Source organism: Coregonus lavaretus (assembly GCF_964263955.1).
Source record: "Coregonus lavaretus genome assembly, chromosome: 30".
NCBI lineage: Eukaryota > Metazoa > Chordata > Actinopteri > Salmoniformes > Salmonidae > Coregonus > Coregonus lavaretus.
In genome coordinates this window covers 23,816,643-23,838,842 of record NC_140017.1, presented here as the reverse complement: position 1 = coordinate 23,838,842, position 22,200 = coordinate 23,816,643, and the positions used below count along the sequence as shown (strand labels likewise).

At 42.6% G+C, this 22,200-nt stretch overlaps 1 protein-coding gene across 1 annotated transcript in view; it reads left to right on the top strand.

Moving 5' to 3' along the window:
* Positions 1–6,962: 6,962 nt before the first annotated feature.
* The window catches only part of LOC311105409 (carbonic anhydrase 4-like), a gene marked incomplete at both ends in the record, with an annotated part of 40,496 nt that continues 25,258 nt past the window's right edge, over positions 6,963–22,200 (top strand). Inside the window, one exon of the mRNA XM_084147560.1 lies at positions 6,963–7,017. Coding sequence (XP_084003686.1) covers positions 6,963–7,017 — 55 coding nt within the window. The remainder of the gene's footprint in view (positions 7,018–22,200) is intronic.

The window sequence follows — 22,200 nt, the reverse complement described above, 5'->3', positions numbered from 1 at the left end:
AACGTTTTACTGCACTTAGGCTTATTATAGCTTACTACAGTCTAATGACATTGACACCTCTTGACCTTGGGACTATAAGGTTCTATCTGACTTTTTCCTCAAAAATAAGTTATTCAAATATGGGCCAATTCAGACCCGTTATATGTGCATAAATGGAACTTAATTCCCTTTAATGCACTTTTCTCTCTAAGCATATTCTGACCTTGGCATGAGGTAACACGTTTTAGCCAGCTATTCTTTCGGGGTTGAGATCACAGAAATGGAGGTGTGGCAGAGGTGTGTCTACAGATATGTTGTATTCTGACCTTGACTTAATTCCGTCATAAATCCACCACCTTAACGGGCCATGAAACGATGAATGAAGTCGAGCAACGTGTCGATTCCAAGTGGAACAACGTCTACTTTATTTTTCTCTATATAAATAACACCATACTCCATGCACTGTAACTTACAAATTGATAGGAGCTATTGATAAGATCTAGGTAAATGAGTAAGCCATTTGGACAAGGGGATTGTAAATGTAAATTACAATTGTTTTAGATCTATTTTACCTTATGATCGCTGGAGACAAATGTGAAACCAGTCATATGGCAGCAAACTGAAGCATGTCAACATTAAGCATACCACAGTAAAGTTTATGAAATGCTGGCCTTATAATTTACAGGGATTAAATTTAGAGACCAAAGCTAAAGGCTTCTGTAGCCATGCGCAAATGACAGTATAGCGCCAAACCTACCGAGTTTATGTATGTTTTCTATAATGTTTTAATTAAATGCCCAGACTTTTCGTTGTATTTTTAAAAAAAATGTATTGGTGTTACATATTGGCCAGTATCAGTAGCCACCATCAGTTATACCCACACACACTTATAACTGTCACTTGTTATTTTACTTATATTTTGCATCATTCCATTACATTGTTAGTTTACCTTTCTTTCCTCTGTCATGTTCATCTGGTTGTTCCTGAGGATCACTACAGTAGCAATGGTGGATCATAGTAGGCCAACGTATTACAACTTGTGCAATAATTTGGAACATGTAGCCTATTTGAATCATTATGGAACACAGACCAAATGTGTGAGGATTGTTAGGGTAGATTTATAGGACTACTGTTCAACCCTTATTGTACACTTTTCTCACTTTCTAATTGAACAATTGAATATGGCAACTTTCAGGATGAAACAAACCACTGTATTTTTTATTCACCAATATATTTTGTGCGTAAAGGCTCTCCAATCTATTTTTGTATTATTATTCATGAATACTTTCCTAACCCTAAATAATATACAAATCTACCAATTGGTGCTGAAAAGGAGACGAATATGTGTGAATTTATTTACATGGCTTTTTTTCATTGATCCTTAATATTCTGAACCATTCTCTCCATATATTATAGTGATTCTGTCGAGAATATTCATATTAAAGGTAGACTAAATTTAAAGGGATGGCTTTAGATAAATGTACTGAAAACCCTATTGAATGGAAACTTGACACGGAAATCTGTTGGCCAGCAAGTGGGAGGGTTTTCAGCAGTTGAATTAAATGTATTCAGAGAGCGTAAGGGAACCACGCCTGAAAAGCCCGTTACGCACCTGCATAAGGTAAGTCTGAATACCAACTACTGAGAAGTGCGTAGGAAAGGCGTGTGTAGGAAAGGCTGGCCAGATAGCTAAGTCCGGCCGGCCAGATAGCTACTGTAGGTCCGGCTGGATGCCCAGATAGATAGGTCCGGCCGGCCAGTGAGGGAAAAAAGTATTTGATCCCCTGCTGATTTTGTACGTTTGCCCACTGACAAAGAAATGATCAGTCTATAATTTTAATGGTAGGTTTATTTGAACAGTGAGAGACAGAATAACAACAAAAAAATCCAGAAAAACGCATGTCAAAAATGTTATAAATTGATTTGCATTTTAATGAGGGAAATAAGTATTTGACCCCCTCTCAATCAGAAAGATTTCTGGCTCCCAGGTGTCTTTTATACAGGTAACGAGCTGAGATTAGGAGCACATTCTTAAAGGGAGTGCTCCTAATATCAGCTTGTTACCTGTATAAAAGACACCTGTCCACAGAAGCAATCAATCAATCAGATTCCAAACTCTCCACCATGGCCAAGACCAAAGAGCTCTCCAAGGATGTCAGGGACAAGATTTTAGACCTACACAAGGCTGGAATGGGCTACAAGACCATCGCCAAGCAGCTTAGTGAGAAGGTGACAACAGTTGGTGCGATTATTCGCAAATGGAAGAAACACAAAATAACTGTCAATCTCCCTCGGCCTGGGGCTCCATGCAAGATCTCACCTCGTGGAGTTGCAATGATCATGAGAATGGTGAGGAATCAGCCCAGAACTACACGGGAGGATCTTGTCAATGATCTCAAGGCAGCTGGGACCATAGTCACCAAGAAAACAATTGGTAACACACTACGCTGTGAAGGACTGAAATTCTGCAGCGCCCGCAAGGTCCCCCTGCTCAAGAATGCACATATACAGGCCCATCTGAAGTTTGCCAATGAACATCTGAATGATTCAAAGGAGAACTGGGTGAAAGTGTTGTGGTCAGATGAGACCAAAATCGAGCTCTTTGGCATCAACTCAACTCGCCGTGTTTGGAGGAGGAGGAATGCTGCCTATGACCCCAAGAACACCATCCCCACCGTCAAACATGGAGGTGGAAACAGTATGCTTTGGGGGTGTTTTTCTGCTAAAGGGACAGGACAACTTCACCGCATCAAAGGGACGATGGACGGCGCCATGTACCGTCAAATCTTGGGTGTGAACCTCCTTCCCTCAGCCAGGGCATTGAAAATGGGTCATGGATGGGTATTCCAGCATGACAATGACCCAAAACACACGGCCAAGGCAACAAAGGAGAGGCTCAAGAAGAAGCACATTAAGGTCCTGGAGTGGCCTAGCCAGTCTCCAGAACTTAATCCCATAGAACATTTGTGGAGAAAGCTGAAGGTTCGAGTTGCCAAATGTCAGGCTCGAAACCTTAATGACTTGGAGAAGATCTGCAAAGAGGAGTGGGACAAAATCCCTCCTGAGATGTGTGAAAACCTGGTGGCCAACTACAAGAAAAGTCTGACCTCTGTGATTGCCAACAAGGGTTTTGCCACCAAGTACTAAGTCATGTTTTGCAGAGGGGTCAAATACTTATTTCCCTCATTAAAATGCAAATCAATATATAACATTTTTGACATGCGTTTTTCTGGATTTTTCTGTTGTTATTCTGTCTCTCACTGCTCAAATAAACCTACCATTAAAAGTATAGACTGATCATGTCTTTGTCAGTGAGCAAACGTACAAAATCAGCAGGGGATCAAATACTTTTTTCCCTCACTGTAGGTCCGGTCAGCCGACCAGACAGATAGGTCCAGCCGGCCGGCCGGCCGGCCAGATAGCTTGGTCCGGCTGGCCAGATAGCTAGGGCCGGCCAGTCGACCGGCCAGATAGCTAGGTCCGGCTGGCCAGACAGCTAGATAGCCCAGTTGTTCTTTAGATGGTCCTTTACATGTGAGATGTGTCAGATTTTTTAAAAGTAAAGTAAATACTCAGAAAGTTCTCTCTGCGCAAATACCTTTTAACTTGGTGGTATAAGGTTCTATCTGCAATTCAATCACACAATGCTGTGTTGTCAATCAAAAATAATTGAATGTAAGGGGATATACAGTACTTATTGAGTCATGAAAGAGGAAGACATCACAAAACAGTTCTGAGATCTGGGACTTGAAAAATATGTATCTCAAAACTATACATTTTGCAGATAGAACCTTATAGTCCCAAGTCCTTGATTATTCATATAATAGGTTCTGGTCCTCTTTTTAAATTACTTAGATTTTTTTCACCACTTTTTCAGAAGAATGGCCATAATGTAAACTCTTTATGGTAAAAACAAATAAATACAGGTGCCTTAGAGCATGTTAATGGACCATTGGAGAGGCATTGCTGTTTGTTTCTTGTTCTATATCAATACGAAAACTTCCATAGAAGGGGTATTTCACTAAAATTACAAACGTACATTTCATTGATAACTAGCAAGTAGTTTACTGACTTTGGGTGTCAGAGAACATAAAAATATGTTAGTTTAATCATCCAGAGCTAAGCTTTAGCAATGTTGTTAGTTATCCATATGATATATAGTAGTGTCATTTTAGGGAACTATTGCTTTAACAAATGTGTGATGAATATGAATTCATATATTTGATGATGTGATTAGAAAGAAGGAAGGGTATTCTCTTTATTTAATCATTTCTATTGAAATTGAAAGAATTTTAACATTCTGTGCCAGATAGAACCTTATTTAAATAGATTGACATTTCAGAGCCATAAGGTTCAATCTGCGATTTCACCCCCCTAAAAAAACGGATTTACAAATGTCTTAGGATTTTGATACTCTGCACTTTAGGTGCAGACCTTAATGGGTTATGAAAGAAGAATTGAGATGTGAAAATCTGGGATGTGAAAACTTTAATGCTCAATATCTCAGAACTATGCTTTGCGCGGATAGAACCTTGTAGTCCCAAAGTCTCGACTTTTTCTCTGTTTTTATCTCGAAATGTTTAGATAGTATCGACATTTGAAAAATATATAAACATCGACAGTGACACCTACAGTGGGGAGAACAAGTATTTGATACACTGCCGATTTTGCAGGTTTTCCTACTTACAAAGCATGTAGAGGTCTGTAATTTTTATCATAGCTACACTTCAACTGTGAGAGACGGAATCTAAAACAAAAATCCAGAAAGTCACATTGTATGATTTTTAAGTAATTAATTTGCATTTTATTGCATGACATAAGTATTTGATCACCTACCAACCAGTAAGAATTCCGTCTCTCACAGACCTGATAGTTTTTCTTTAAGAAGCCCTCCTGTTCTCCACTCATTACCTGTATTAACTGCACCTGTTTGAACTCGTTACCTGTATAAAAGACACCTGTCCAAACACTCAATCAAACAGACTCCAACCTCTCCACAATGGCCAAGACCAGAGAGCTGTGTAAGGACATCAGGGATAACATTGTAGACCTGCACAAGGCTGGGATGGCCTACAGGACAATAGGCAAGCAGCTTGGTGAGAAGGCAACAACTGTTGGCGCAATTATTAGAAAATGGAAGAAGTTCAAGATGACGGTCAATCACCCTCGGTCTGGGGCTCCATGCAAGATCTCACCTCGTGGGGCATCAATGATCATGAGGAACGTGAGGGATCAGCCCAGAACTACACGGCAGGACCTGGTCAATGACCTGAAGAGAGCTGGGACCACAGTCTCAAAGAAAACCATTAGTAACACATTACGCCGTCATGGATTAAAATCCTGCAGCACACGCAAGGTCCCCCTGCTCAAGCCAGCGCATGTCCAGGCCCATCTGAAGTTTGCCAATGACCATCTGGATGATCCAGAGGAGGAATGGGAGAAGTCATGTGGTCTGATGCGACAAAAATAGAGCTTTTTGGTCTAAACTCCACTCGCCGTGTTTGGAGGAAGAAGAAGGATGAGTACAACCCCAAGAACACCATCCCAACCGTGAAGCATGGAGGTGGAAACATCATTCTTTGGGGATGCTTTTCTGCAAAGGGGACAGGACGACTGCACCGTATTGAGGGGAGGATGGATGGGGCCATGTATCGCGAGATCTTGGCCAACAACCTCCTTCCCTCAGTAAGAGCATTGAAGGTGGGTCGTGGCTGGGTCTTCCAGCATGACAATGACCCAAAACACACAGCCAGGGCAACTAAGGAGTGACTCCGTAAGAAGCATCTCAAGGTCCTGGAGTGGCCTAGCCAGTCTCCAGACCTGAACCCAATAGAAAATCTTTGGAGGGAGCTGAAAGTCCGTATTGCCCAGCGACAGCCCCGAAACCTGAAGGATCTGGAGAAGGTCTGTATGGAAGAGTGGGCCAAAATCCCTGCTGCAGTGTGTGCAAACTGTACATCAATCATTGTCCTCCAGCCATCGGTTTTGCCATTCTGCAGTGACTCTGGATGGGCCAGGCCAGCATTGTTGATGCACACATCCACTCTGATGGAGAGTTTTGATGGCAGAGAACATGGAAAGGATCTCCTCTTCATTTGATAGGTCACATTTGTAGGGAACGTGGGTGCCAGTGTGCCCAGTGCCCTGACACTCGGCTGCCAGTTTCTAAAATCAAGAGGTAAGAGGACATCATGCACAATGTTTCATAGGTTAAAACACCATGGTGAAGCCATATGAGAGTAATTTACAAATGTGCTTCATTTGACACAGAACGTTTTCTAAAAGATCATATTCTACTGTGAGGAATGTGGAGCACATCATGAAAGTAATTAAGCAGTTTGCAAAGAATACTTCACAACTGGCATAGAACAGGTTTCAATGTCATTAGACTGTAGTTAGCTATAAAAGGCCTAAGGGCAGTAAAACGTCATGTGATGCAAACCTTGTGACAGAATGCAGGTAAAGGTTAATTATTACTTTTTTGGCCCATAGGCTACATATGACATGCTACTTCTAAAGAGTAGCTTAGCCTGATGATGAATCAATCCTTTACTAAATTGTTGAAATATCATTGCTAGTAGTATTCATCACAGTTGAAACAGTTACTGTTTACTCATCATGTGAGAGTACATTAAATCTCAAATCATGAAATGATATGCCAACTCTCTGATCAGAGTAGTGCTGAGGAAATAGCCTACAGGGAGATCTCACTCATATTTAATAGTTTTGACTCATATCACTGTCCATAAACCGCTCTTGACTGGGGTATGTGACATTTATTAACGAATGCCTATAAATTTATAGATATCAAGGGAACAGCCCTATGTAAATAAATCTTATTAACAGGTATGGATACAACCTAGTGGGAGGGGTTGTCTTTTCTAGAGGACCTTGCCACCCAACATTTATTTACCAGGTGCTCTGCTTGTAGCATCATTTAGAAAATAACTGATTCAGTTTGACCCAACCAAACATAAATCACAATGCATTTACTTATTTCATATTTCTTCGCCATCATTGTGAAGATTCAAGGGGCAGGTGAGTTTTTTTTATTGATTGATTTATTCAATCTTAGTAACTAAAATGGGTTGACACTTGATGTATTTGTTGTATTTGTGTGTACTGGCATTGGGTATACAATGTTGGGCAAGCTTCAGTGAAAATTTGGTAAGCTAAACCTTAAGTTATTCCTCACTGAAATAAGTTAAACTACAGCAAAGCTATGCTTGAGTGGAAAGTAACTAGTTAAATATACTTCAAATTAAACGTTTGGTACTTTGCAGTTTCACAACAAATACCATAGAAATGCATGAATAAACAGAAATAGGGAACTAACAAATAAGCCACGGCAACCAGAACGAAACAGGTGGGGTTTTAGGAGGGGTTCTCAAAGACACTCATGGGGGTGTTCACTGAAAGTTGACTAGCAACAATAATCTGGGTCCTAAAAGAAACCCACCATAAGTGCCCACTAAATTTGCCCCAGAAAAGGCAAACCAAAATAAAACCACACACACACTTATAGTACGGAGCTAAAAGCAAGTGGAGCAAACCAGCACAGGTGAAACTAACGACTGACTAACGAGGCGACAGGTGCAACACATCCTGACCAACGAGGATGTTTCCAATCAGAGAAGCCACACCCAAACTGAACCAACCTTGAAATCAAAAACTACAAAAACTATAGAAAACAACTTCCATTTCATAAAATGATCAGCTTAAATGCGTCGCTACTTAAATGTATCGTTTTCTCCAATAAAAATATGGTGATAACTGGCGGGCTCTCATACAAGACAAAACAGACACTTTTTAGATTTCCTTTTATAAATATACACTTTTTCTATAATATTTTGCATCTTTTAAAAACGTTTTTTCCCTTATTTATTTTTATATAGCTGCCATTTTTTTTAACAGGTACATTCTGATCTTTGTACCTTTCTATAACTCTCATCCCCTTACGACGAGCCCAACCGAAACAAAACTCGTCTCCAATACGGCAAAACGTGCAGCCAAAACAAAATGCGTGCCAGAGCTACACACTGGCTAAACACAAAACGTATTGACTGCCCACCCTTGAAAGACAATCAGCAACCAAGTTATCTTTACCACGGACATGTCTGATTTCAAGGGGAAACTCCTACAATATGAGACTTCAGTGAAGGAGTTGGCGATTCGTGGAGCTCGTCTTTCGCAGGAAAATGAGAGGGTTATGATCGGTATAGACCAAAAGGGGGTAGAGACCAATACATAAACCTCGATGTGCGGAAGAGCCAGTGCCAAAGCGAGCGTCTCCTTCTCGATAGTCAAGTAGTGTTTCTCATCATTCTCTTTGAAAAGTACCCCCAAGGTGCTCGATATTGTTGTCCTCTTTCTGTAGGAGCACCGCACCTGCTTCTACATCGCTGGCATTGGTGTACAAAGTAAATAGACAATGGAAATCCGGAGCAGCTAGCACCGGTGCAGAGACCAAAAGAGTCTTTGTCTTCTCAAAAGTCTACTGACAGTCTGGGCTCCAACAGAAAATGACTTTCGGATTGGTCAAATCTGTAATTGGAGCAACATGCTGGGCAACGTTTTTGCAAAATGCCCGGTAGTAGCCAGCCATTCCCAAGAATCGGTGCACTTCCTGGCGAGAAGCTGGCACCGGAAGGTTATTGACAGCCTCCACTTTTGCCAAGAGCAGTCGGACCTTCCCTTGCCCAACAACCTTCACAAGATACTACACTGATGCTTGGGCGATTTCACTCTGACAGGTTCACTGTCAAGTTGGCAGAGGCAAAATTGTTCGAACAGACTCCTAATGTTCTGAAGGTGATCTGGCCAGGTGACACTAAATACAACCACATCGTCCAAATACACCTCTGCATTTTCCAGACCACGTAGCACTATCTGCATGAGCCTTTGAAACGTGGCTCCGGCATTTCTCAAACCGAATGGAAGATGAAGGTAGGAAAATTAACCATTAAGAGTGACAAAAGCAGACAGGTATTTGGCACACTCAGTTAGAGGGACCTGCCAATATCCCTTCAACAGGTCGAACTAGCTAACCTACTTGGCAGTGCCAACACGGTCCACACAATCATCGACCCGGGGCAAAGGGTACGAGTCAGACTTAGTAATGCCACTGAGTTTGCAGAAAAAACTGAACAAAACCACAGAGACCCATCTGCCTTAATTACTAATATACAGGGTGAACTCCACAGACTGTTGCCATGTTGTGCAATGCCGTGCTCAAGCATGAACTCCACTTCACTGCAGAGTTTTTCTCTCTTTTCAGGAATCACTCGATAGGCATGTTGTTTGATTAGCAGAGTGCCCAACGTCAATGTAATGCTCTAGTACATTTATCTGAGTTGGCACATGTGAGATTAAACCCTGATATTCTAAAAAGCAGTGCAACAATGTCGCCTTTTTCCTCCGAAGACAAGTGTGCCAAAAATAAATCAAGGTTTTCCAGAATGTCTGAGTTACTCAACTGCCCCATGGGCACAGGGCTTATTGGGCTTTCCTTGAGCTCTCAAAGAAGGCTATAGTTAATAGTGACGGCAGTGGTAACAGGTAGAGGATCACTGCTGGTTCCCACAGACTTCTCCGCCCGATTGCAGCGGGAGAAGCATGGTTTCAGCATGTTGACATGACACATGTTCTTCCTGCGCTCTGGTGTGGTGATGAGGTAACCCAGATTAGCAACTTTTTTCTCAATGGTGTAAGGGGGACCTGCCAATCTTGCAACGGTGATCCCAGAACGGGCAACAAAACCAGAACTTGGTCACCCGCATCGAAAGCGTGGCTTCGGGCCTTTTGATCGTACCAAACTTTCATTTTTGTTTGCGGAACCAGATTCTCACTGGCAAACTCACAGGCGCAGTGCAATCTGTATCAAAAAGTGCTAAGATGCTCCAACATATTTATTTTCGTGTTTGAGGTTTTGTCCTGCAACAACCTCTCTCCCAGCAAGCTCAAATGACCTCTGACACGATGTCCAAACACGAGCTCATTCGGACTGAAACCGAGAGATTCCTGAACACGAGAATTCCTCCTACGCTGCAAACAACACAGTCCACTGCTGAAAGGTTAGTCAAAAGCAGGAATAGGCTGCAAAGGTGCAACTGGTACAGCTTGGTTCAGTTTACCTGTCCTCTGGCAAACATAATAGTAAGCCACAACATCCTGTTTCAGACCAGTCCAGAAGAAGTTACCCAAGATATGGTCATGCGTCTTGTTGACCCGCCATACTACCATCATCAGCCAACCTCAGTATCTCTTGTCAAAGGGTAACTGGAATGACAATTTGAGATACACTGGGCCAATCGTCCTACCCAGAAGTGGTGCAAGAATGCCATTTCCTCATCAGAACATCATCTCTGTCAAAGTAACCCACACAAACTTCATCAAACTCCTCCTCTGGACGTATCTCATTAATAAAAAGAGGGGAAAGGGAAACATCTTTACTCTGTTCAGCAATAAGCTGCTTACTAGACATCGGTGTCATTTGTAGGGACCCTCTCTTCTGTCAGAGGTCATACAAACTTGCTCACCTTTGGGGTTTTCAAAGGAGAGGTCAACTCAGGAGGTTTACCGAAATTAGGACCACACAAAGGTCTCAGACAGATCGAACATGGTGGAATCGCTGACATCCTCCTCAATACTAGACTGACTTTCGGCTATCTTCTTAGACATAGCACGTGTAAAGGCATTTGCTGGGAACACTCTAGGGTACTTTTCCGATAACCCATCAGCTTCCTCCACTCCGGGTTCCCTACAAATGACAGGATTTGACACAACATTCCCGCCAGCCAAATTGTTGCCCAAAATGAATGAGACCCTTTTCACCAGTAGGCTAGGCCTCACTCCTACGACAACAGAACCAGAAACAAGTTGCAGAATTGTCAGACAAAGGCAAAACACCCTCTAAAATGAAGGACTGGGCTGCCCCAGTGTCTCGCAGTACTTTAGTTCTAACTCCCTCAGTTGCACATCTAAGGGAGCAACCTTTTCATCAGCCTCTCTCGCTGGGAGGATTTCCTCCTCCACCAAAGCAGCATCGAGCAACTCCTTGACTACTGCTTTTTCTGGGCAGAGGATACACTGACGTCAAAATGCTTTGCAATGATGATCCAATTTGCCAAGTATGGTTTTCCACAAATGCTTCCAATTTAAAGTCCATGGCTTTTTTTATTAGCATGTGTGTTTATGCAACTTTCTAAATGTTTTCACCATGCTCATAACCCCTCTGAGTGGTTGTCAGTAACAAACTCCACCACAAAGTGTCATTTAAACACTCACATATCTGGGCACAGTAGAGCCTCAGAGTAGTTGATTAGAGCAACTACCATGCTCATGGGAAACAATATCCTGGACGAGCCTCCATTTTGTTACGTTCCCCAATAAGAAAACCCAAAATATCATTGCTCAACAGAAATAGGGACTACAAAAAGGTAAAGAAGAAAATAAAATTTCCGAACTTAAGCAGGAATACAAACTTTGACTTTTGAAGAGAGACAACAGGTTAAACTCAAATAAAGCATATTACTTAAAGCTACAATATGTAACTTTTTGGGTGACCCAACATTTTTTTTTTTTGGAAACCAAGCTTTTGCGTCTTTTAGCTTTGGTTTTGTACACCAGCTTCAAACACCTGAATATACAATATTTTTGGTTACGGAAAATACATTTCACAGCGGTTTAGATGTTACAATGATTCTCTACACAATGACTGCTTGTTACATAAACTTAAATTAGGCGAACTATTCGGATTTTAGCAACCAGGAAATGGCGGAGTGATTTCTGCATATTGCACCTTTAATGGAAAATAAACATGGTAAATATCGCAGCTCTCACAAAACTAATACATGCTAAACCATTTTCAATTTTAAAGGGGAAAGATACAAAAGTGGTAATTAGAAACAACAACGCGATTAATGACAATTTTAAAAGCTTCTATGAAAATGTATATAAATCATAATTAAACAACAGTTTGACGGATCCTATAGCCTTCTTAGACTCAACACCTCTGAAACAATTATCAATAGACTAAAAATAATCACTAAAAACAAAGATCACCCAAGAAGAAATATTAGATAGTGTTAAAACATTTGAACGGAGAAAAGCACCAGGAATGGACGGCTTTCCCATAGAATTCTATTGAACATTTTGGGACAAAGTAGCCCCCTATTTACACAAAATGACAACACACGCCACTCAATTCAGTACTTCCTAGGTCCATGTATCAAACAGTTATTTCAGTTATATTAAAACCAGGAAAATCTGGACAGTCCCCTGCTGATTATAGACCCATAAGTTTAATAAATTGTGCACAATAAAAATAACAACAAAGCTTATGGCAAAAGTCTTACCAGACTTGATACACATCAATCAAACAAAGTTTATTAAAAATAGACATGTTTCAGTTTAATACAATATGCAAAAAAACAAGATATAGATTTATCAATAATGGCTGTTGATGCCGAAAAGGCTTTCGACCGTCTTGAATGCCTTTTCTATTCAAAACTTTGGAAGCTTTCAACTCCAGCTGAAATAATACATTTGATAAAACATATTTATTGGTCAATGACGAATAAGGATGTCAAAATGGGAAAAAACTCAAATGTGTTAAAAATGCTAATTAAAGTTATTTCTACCTTCATTAGAGTGTTGTATATATACACTATATATACAAAAGTCTGTGGACACCCCTTCAAATGACTGGATTCGGCTATTTCAGCCATACCCGTTGCTGACAGGTGTATAAAATCGAGCACACAGCCATGCAATCTCCGTAGACAAACATTGGCAGTAGAATGGGCTTACTGAAGAGCTCAGTGACTTTCAACGTGGCACCGTCATAGGATGCTTCCTTTCCAACAACTCAGTTCGTCAAATTTCTGCCCTGCTAGAGCTGCCTCAGTCAACTGTAAATGCTGTTATTATGAAGTGGAAACATCTATGAGCAACAACGGCTCAGCCGCACACAAGCCAATGATCACCATGCGCAATGCCAACCATCGGCTGGAGAGGTGTAAAGCTCACCGCCATTGGACTCTGGAGCAGTGGAAACGCGTTCTCTGGAGTGATGAATCACGCTTCACCATCTGGCAGTCCGACGGACGAATCTGGGTTTGGCGGATGCCAGGAGAACGCTACCTGCCCCATTGCATAGTGCAAACTGTAAAGTTTGGTGGAGGAGGAATAATGGTCTGGAGCTGTTTTTTATGGTTCAGGCTCCTTAGTTCTAGTGAAGGGAAATCTTAACGCTACAGCATACAATGACATTCTAGACGATTCTATGCTTCCAACTTTGAGCATGACAATGCCCCCGTGCACAAAGTGAGGTCCATAGAGAAATGGTTTGTCGTGATCAGTGTGGAAGACTGGCCTGCACAGAGCCCTGACCTCAACCCCATCGAACACCTTTGGGATGAATTGGAACGCAGACTGCGAGCCAGGCCTTATCACTCCAACATCAGTGCCCGACCTCACTAATCCTCTTGTGGCTGAATGGAAGCAAGTCCCAGCAGCAATGTTCCAACATCTAGTGGAAAGCCTTCCCAGAAGAGTGGGAACAAGTTTTAGTCACCGAGAATTAAATCCATACATTTTAATTTTGAATCATATTATTTATCCCATGAATAATTGAATTCCGTGTAACGATAATGGATTTTCAAATTATTTGATTATTTACCAGTATTAGCATTCAGCTGTAATAGTAATAGTTTGATCTCAACAAACATGTACTGCTTTGAAAATCAAAATGGCATCATACATTTTGGCTTTTCTACTAACATGACCTCATTTGTTGATTTAGCACCCAAAATTTCACGCTCAAAATGCTTTTTTGTAAAGGGGTAAAGATTGTTATTGTATACTCAGCTTGACAAAACTAAATGATGTAATATTACGTGAAAAACCTGCATTACACCGTCTGACTGTGGCATCATTATACCAAGTGACATACTGTGAGATTCTACATTGGATGATCCTAAAAGACTGTCTCAGCAACAAATATGTACTTATTCATATAAGACATGAAGTCAAGATCAATTAATTTTGAAACATTGAAAAGTATAACATTTTGATTGAATAACATTGTCAGCAAAACGTGATGAACTTGGATTTAAAAATCGAATTAACAAAATCCTGGTTGGTGTCTTATCCAACTGACAAGACTGAGGATGCTATGAAATAATTATACTAACCCTGTTTATCATTTGTAATGTTGATTTAAAAAAAAAAAAAAAAACTTTAGATTTTCTTTTCACAAAATACCCAATCTGTGGTGAACTCTCCCCTGTTTAGGTGGAGCCTTTGAGTTACCACATCTCTTTGAATTGTTCCCAGTCCGGGCTGCATAGTTTTGAGCTGCGATTGGTGGATGGCTCTGATGACTGCTTTCACATCAGATATATAGTAAAAGATCACATCGCTTGTTTCTGGCCACATAAATTAGTTATTTAAGTTTGTCTCATGCAGCTCACCTCAATTTCATTCCACACCAGGTCAAGGACTTGGCCGACGAATGGTTGGTCATCATACATCACAATAACAAACTTCCCAACCAAATCCAGTGTTTTTTTTTTGTGTGCAGTCTGCAGTGTTGATTTTGAGCTTGTGGTGGCAGGCTCCTCAGATCCTTCTTGATTGAAGTCCACCTCATTTGGACCGTTGCAGTCACAATGTCTCTCTCCGCGGCTGCAGAAGCAGGACAGCTCTCTGTGACATCTTCCCAGGGGTTTGTGAGGCAATCTACACACGTCATCTTCAAATATCCAAAAGTACTTTATGCTTGAGCTTGTGTTCTCCTGTAGTTTGCTGTACAGATCTTTTGGGGTCTGGATATCTGCTCCCATTTTCACCATGTCATCAGCACCACGTTTGACTGCTCCACCGATTCCATCAGGAGCACTTTTACCGTGCACCTTCTCTGAGAAGTTCCATGTTACTTCTTTGAATCACCAAAGAAATGGAAGTGTGCTGAGTAGGTAAAAGTTTATTTTGTTCCTGTACTGAGTGACAGGACGTCACCCATGAAGTGAAGAGTAGTTATAGAGGGAGTTTGCCCCTTCATAAAATAGGCTCAAGCTGTGTCCACATGGCTCTTTCATCGTGGCGGAGGCTACAGTGGGGAGAACAAGTATTTGATACACTGCCGATTTTGCAGGTATTCCTACTTACAAAGCATGTAGAGGTCTGTACTTTTTATCATAGGTACACTTCAATTGTGAGAGATGGAATCTAAAACAAAAATCCAGAAAATCACATTGTATGATTTTTAAGTAATTAATTTGCATTTTATTGCATGACATAAGTATTTGATCACCTACCAACCAGTAAGAATTCCGGCTCTCACAGACCTGTTAATTTTTTCTTTAAGAAGCCCTCCTGTTCTCCACTCATTACCTGTATTAACTGCACCTGTTTGAACTCGTTACCTGTATAAAAGACACCTGTCCACACACTCAATCAAACAGAATCCAACCTCTCCACAATGGCCAAGACCAGAGAGCTGTGTAAGGACATCAGGGATAAAATTGTAGACCTGCACAAGGCTGGGATGGCCTACAGGACAATAGGCAAGCAGCTTGGTGAGAAGGCAACAACTGTTGGCGCAATTATTAGAAAATGGAAGTTCAAGATGACGGTCAATCATCCTCGGTCTGGGGCTCCATGCAAGATCTCACCTCGTGGGGCATCAATGATCATGAGGAACGTGAGGGATCAGCCCAGAACTACACGGCAGGACCTGGTAAATGACCTGAAGAGAGCTGGGACCACAGTCTCAAAGAAAACCATTAGTAACACACTACGCCGTCATGGATTAAAATCCTGCAGCGCACGCAAGGTCCCCCTGCTCAAGCCAGCGCATGTCCAGGCCCGTCTGAAGTTTGCCAATGACCATCTGGATGATCCAGAGGAGGAATGGGAGAAGGTCATGTGGTCTGATGAGAAAAAAATAGAGCTTTTTGGTCTAAACTCCACTCGCCGTGTTTGGAGGAAGAAAAAGGATGAGTACAACCCCAAGAACACCATCCCAACCGTGAAGCATGGAGGTGGAAACATAATTATTTGGGGATGCTTTTCTGCAAAGGGGACAGGACGACTGCACCGTATTGAGGGGAGGATGGATGGGGCCATGTATCGCGAGATCTTGGCCAACAACCACCTTCCCTCAGTAAGAGCATTGAAGATGGGTCGTGGTTGGGTCTTCCAGCATGACAACGACACGAAACACACAGCCAGGGCAACTAAGGAGTGGCTCTGTAAGAAGCATCTCAAGGTCCTGGAGTGGCCTAGCCAGTCTCCAGACCTGAACCCAATAGAAAATCTTTGGAGGGAGCTGAAAGTCCGTATTGCCCAGCGACAGCCCCGAAACCTGAAGGATCTGGAGAAGTTCTGTATGGAGGAGTGGGCCAAAATCCCTGCTGCAGTGTGTGCAAACCTGGTCAAGACCTATAGGAAACGTATGATCTCTGTAATTGCAAACAAAGGTTTCTGTACCAAATATTAAGTTCTGCTTTTCTGATGTATCAAATACTTATGTCATGCAATAAAATGCAAATTAATTACTTAAAAATCATACAATGTGATTTTCTGGATTTTTGTTTTAAATTCCGTCTCTCACAGTTGAAGTGTGCCTATGATAAAAATTACAGACCTCTACATGCTTTGTAAGTAGGAAAACCTGCAAAATCGGCAGTGTATCAAATACTTGTTCTCCCCACTGTATCTGATAATGTAGCGTTTGACTGGCACCACTGTACTGTGTGGCGGCCTGCTTTCTGCTCCCTACAGAATGGAAAGCCTGAACCTCTGTGTGCAATTTACATGCATAGTTTTCTGAGAAGTCCATGTGAACAACTACCTCATTGTCACCAATGTTTTCCTTAAGATTTTGGCACTTCTCAACTTGATGAAGCCTATGAAATGGTGCTTGGCAAGCAGGTTGAGTTTTTAATTCAGGATTCTGTTCAGATCCTACCATGTTCCTGTCTTATTTTTTTATTTTTTATTATTTCCTTCATCGCTGGTCTTCTCTCTTTTCCATTGCTGCCATGTGGTGTTCACTTCAGGCAGAGCTAGTTATACCTCACTGTAACAACAACTTTGAGAAGGACTCCTCTCTGAACTTTCTCTTTGTGCCTCGTTACGGTGTCTTTCTTCCCAGGCAGAAGTCTGCTATTTTCATCCCTACACAGGAATTGAGTGACCTGTGCCTTCTTTTCTGCTGCCAGTTTCTTTCTCCCTCTTTGCTTGTATTTCTTACTGACAGTTCTCTTTTTCCCTTCTTTGCATATTCTCTCATTTTCTCACATTTTCTTGTTGACTGTGCAAGTTGCATTTTAAGTCTGATAATTTGTTGCTTCAACTGTGCCTTTTCTTTACCCAACTGCGTGCATCGCCTGGATATCTTCTCTACATCACTTATCTTTGGGGTTGATTAAGTACAGTGGGGGAAAAAAGTATTTAGTCAGCCACCAATTGTGCAAGTTCTCCCACTTAAAAAGATGAGAGGCCTGTAATTTTCATCATAGGTACACGTCAACTATGACAGACAAAATGAGGGAAAAAAATCCAGAAAATCACATTGTAGGATTTTTAATGAATTTATTTGCAAATTATGGTGGAAAATAAGTATTTGGTCAATAACAAAAGTTTCTCAATACTTTGTTATATACCCTTTGTTGGCAATGACACAGGTCAAACATTTTCTGTAAGTCTTCACAAGGTTTTCACACACTGTTGCTGGTATTTTGGCCCATTCCTCCATGCAGATCTCCTCTAGAGCAGTGATGTTTTGGGGCTGTCACTGGGCAACACAGACTTTCAACTCCCTCCAAAGATTTTCTATGGGGTTGAGATCTGGAGACTGGCTAGGCCAATCCAGGACCTTGAAATGCTTCTTACGAAGCCACTCCTTCTTTGCCTGGGCGGTGTGTTTGGGATCATTGTCATGCTGAAAGACCCAGCCACGTTTCATCTTCAATGCTCTTGCTGATGGAAGGAGGTTTTCACTCAAAATCTCACGATACATGGCCCCATTCATTCTTTCCTTTACACGGATCAGTCGTCCTGGTCCCTTTGCAGAAAAACAGCCCCAAAGCATGATGTTTCCACCCCCATGCTTCACAGTAGGTATGGTGTTCTTTGGATGCAACTCAGCATTCTTTGTCCTCCAAACACGACGAGTTGAGTTTTTACCAAAAAGTTATATTTTGGTTTCATCTGACCATATGACATTCTCCCAATCCTCTTCTGGATCATCCAAATGCACTCTAGCAAACTTCAGACGGGCCTGGACATGTACTGGCTTAAGCAGGGGGACACGTCTGGCACTGCAGGATTTGAGTCCCTGGCGGCGTAGTGTGTTACTGATGGTAGGCTTTGTTACTTTGGTCCCAGCTCTCTGCAGGTCATTCACTAGGTCCCCCCGTGTGGTTCTGGGATTTTTGCTCACCGTTCTTGTGATCATTTTGACCCCACGGGGTGAGATCTTGCGTGGAGCCCCAGATCGAGTGAGATTATCAGTGGTCTTGTATGTCTTCCATTTCCTAATAATTGCTCCCACAGTTGATTTCTTCAAACCAAGCTGCTTACCTATTGCAGATTCAGTCTTCCCAGCCTGGTGCAGGTCTACAATTTTGTTTCTGGTGTCCTTTGACAGCTCTTTGGTCTTGGCCATAGTGGAGTTTGGAGTGTGACTGTTTGAGGTTGTGGACAGGTGTCTTTTTGTCACGCCCTGGCTCTGGGGACTCTTAATTGTTGAGCCAGGGTGTGGATTTTCTATGTTTAGTTTTCATTGGTTTTTGTTCTAGATCGTTTATATCTATGTTTGGCCAGGGTGGTTCCCAATCAGAGACGGCTGTAGCTCGTTGTCTCTGATTGGGGACCATACTTAGGCAGCCTTTTGGCAGGTTAGGTTGTGGGATCTTGTTCCGTTAAGGTTTGTGTTATTAACCTAGGACTTCACGTATTGTTTGTTTATTGTTTTGGTTCGTGGGTGTACGCAATAAAGAATGTACGCTTATCACGCTGCGCCTTGGTCCGCTTCATCTCAAAACGATCGTGACAGAAGATCCCACCTCGACTGGATCAAGCAGCGTGACGAGGAGAGAGGATAGACTTGGGAGGAGAGGAGAGAGAGTCTGGCGAGAGGGATGGAGGCTATGATCACGGGGGAGAGACAAGCCCAATAATTTTTTAGGGGGGGGCTCACGCCGTGGACGACGAGGCAGCAGGAGGCCGCGATAGAGCGGTTCAGCCGGTTAGCAGAGGACGCCGCCAGATTAAGGGGGTCATTGGTGCAGAGGGAGCAGAAGGAGAGTGTAGAGGCACGGCGAGAGGAACTGGTTAGGCAGCAGAGGGAGCGGAGGTTTAGAAGGAAACCCAGTCCCGCTCCTCGCACCAAGCAAGTGGTGTGTGTCACCAGTCCGGTCCGGCCCGTTCCTGATTCCCGCACAAGGCCAGTGATGTGTGTTCCCAGTACGGTCCGGCCCGTTCCAGCTCCCCGCACCAAGCCAGTGGTGCGCGTCGTCAGCCCAGTCCGGCCCGTTCCTGCTCCCCGCACCAAGCCAGTGGTGCGCGTCGTCAGCCCAGTCCGGCCCGTTCCTACTCCCCGCACCAAGCCAGTTGTGCGCGTCGTCAGCCCAGTCCAGCCCGTTTCTGCTCCCCGCACCAAGCCAGGGGTGCGCGTCGTCAGCCCGGCACGGCCCATGCCTGTTCCACCGGTGTCTGGTCCGGCACCGGTCAGCTGCTCCACTCCGGCGCCAGAGCAATCCGCTCCACCGGTGTCCAGTCCAGCTCCGGCCAGCGGGGCCAGACCAGACCAGGGGCGCAACGGGGGGGGTAGAGAGAGAGTGGTGGTCACACCCGGAGCCGGATCCGCCTCCGAGGCGGAATGCCCACCCGGCCCCTACCCTGTTGTGTTGGTGTGGCGCGGTCGCAGTCTGCGCCTTTGGGGGGGGGGGGGGGGGGGGGGGGTACTGTCACGCCCTGGCTCTGGGGACTCTTAATTGTTGAGCCAGGGTGTGGATTTTCTATGTTTAGTTTTCATTGGTTTTTGATCTAGATCGTTTATATCTATGTTTGGCCAGGGTGGTTCCCAATCAGAGACGGCTGTAGCTCGTTGTCTCTGATTGGGGACCATACTTAGGCAGCCTTTTGGCAGGTTAGGTTGTGGGATCTTGTTCCGTTAAGGTTTGTGTTATTAACCTAGGACTTCACATATCGTTTGTTTATTGTTTTGGTTCGTGGGTGTACGCAATAAAGAATGTACGCTTATCACGCTGCGCCTTGGTCCGCTTCATCTCATAACGATCGTGACACTTTTATACTGATAACAAGTTCAAACAGGTGCCATTAATACAGGTAACGAGTGGAGGACAGAGGAGCCTTTTAAAGAAGAAGTTACAGGTCTGTGAGAGCCAGAAATCTTGTTTGTAGGTGACCAAATACTTATTTTCCACCATAATTTGCAAATAAATTCATTAAAAATCCTACAATGTGATTTTCTCGATTTTTTTTTCTCAATTTGTCTGTCATAGTTGACGTGTACCTATGATAAAAATTACAGCCCTCTCTCATATTTTTAAGTGGGAGAACTTGCACAATTGGTGGCTGACTAAATACTTTTTTTCCCAACTGTAAGTGGTTGTCCCTGCTCTGTTGGTGGCTTCTCAGGTGGGTGCTGTGAAGGTTGTTGGCTTTGCTGTGGAGTTGAGGAATGAGGTGGGTGCTGTGAAGGTTGTTGGCTTGGCTGTGGAGTTGAGGGCTGAGGTGGGTGCTGCTGTTGAGCTTGTGGCTCTTGTAGATGTTGCTCAGGGTGCTCCTCAAGATGGTCACCATCCATGGACACTGGAGTGAGGTTCATCACAGCATGCATCTGCCTCAATTTTTCCCTCCGACTCCTCTGGTTTTCCCTCCATTTATCCCTTCTCTTTTCAGCTGCAGAGGTCGTCATCTCCCTAACTGGGCGATGGTCTATATGCCCATCCTCCTTAAGTCTGTGGTAGCTAAACACAAGACTAATATAATTATAGAGATATAGTGCAGGCTATAGTCAAAATTACTTCCATTACATGAATATTTCCTAAATGCTATTGAAACAAACTTTGAGTAAATCGCCCACAGCTTAGCCTGACACTCATACATTGTATTGATTACCTAAAAGATCTAGCCTACTGAAAATGAGTGTGAACCTAATTGAACTTAGTCTTAATTCAGGTTTGCTGGTTACTGAACTGCACTTGTCACTTAGCTAACTGAATGACCACTATAATTCCTTGCTTTTCTGCTCAGAAGCCACTCTTCCCTAACTAGAGGATCTGAGTTCTTCTGGGCCCTGAACCTTGCAGCCCTCTCTTTGTTGGATAGAGGCATCTATAAGGACAGATATTCCCTCAACATCAAAACTGTACTGATAAAGCATTAATAAAACATTATGATAATAACTAAGTGCTTATGACTTGAATAATGTAGTGTATGTTATTCGTAGGTGTTACCGTCAATCAAGGAGTCTGCTCATACTGAACGTCGATCATAAGATTTATTCAGATCATAAGCTTCAGCATGAGTAACAGGTGACATGACACCCGGAGAGCAGTAGTGTCGTCCAATTCTGATGTCTGCTCTGACCTATCTTCTTCGTGCACCCCTATTTATAACCAATGCAACAAGATGGCTCCCTCTGCTGGCCAGTTTACAATACACTTCCTGTCTATTATATGTTACATTATACTAACAACCAACATTCCATTTCGTCATGAAAAACATTTAACAAAGGCATAATCTTCAGATACGATATTCCCCCCTTTCGAGACGAAATAAACGTCTCGAAAACAAACAGAATAAGATTATGACTATTAACCATTTATCTCATTGAATATTCTTAACCTTAAACCCAAAAACATTCTCCTCTAGAGTGTAAATACCTTTCTATGAAATACCCGTTTATGAAGTGTGAATACATTACTATGACATATGAACAACTGTTTATGAAGTATGAACACATTACTATGAATTATGAATAACTCTTTATGGAGTGTAAATACATTACTATGAATTATGAATATATCTCTATGGAGTGTGAACACATTACTATGAATTATGAATAACGCTTTATGGAGTGTAAATACATTACTATGAATTATGAATATATCTCTATGGAGTGTGAGAGCGAAAAACTGTCCAGCAGCCATCCATCCATATCAATCAAGACAGTAAAATTCT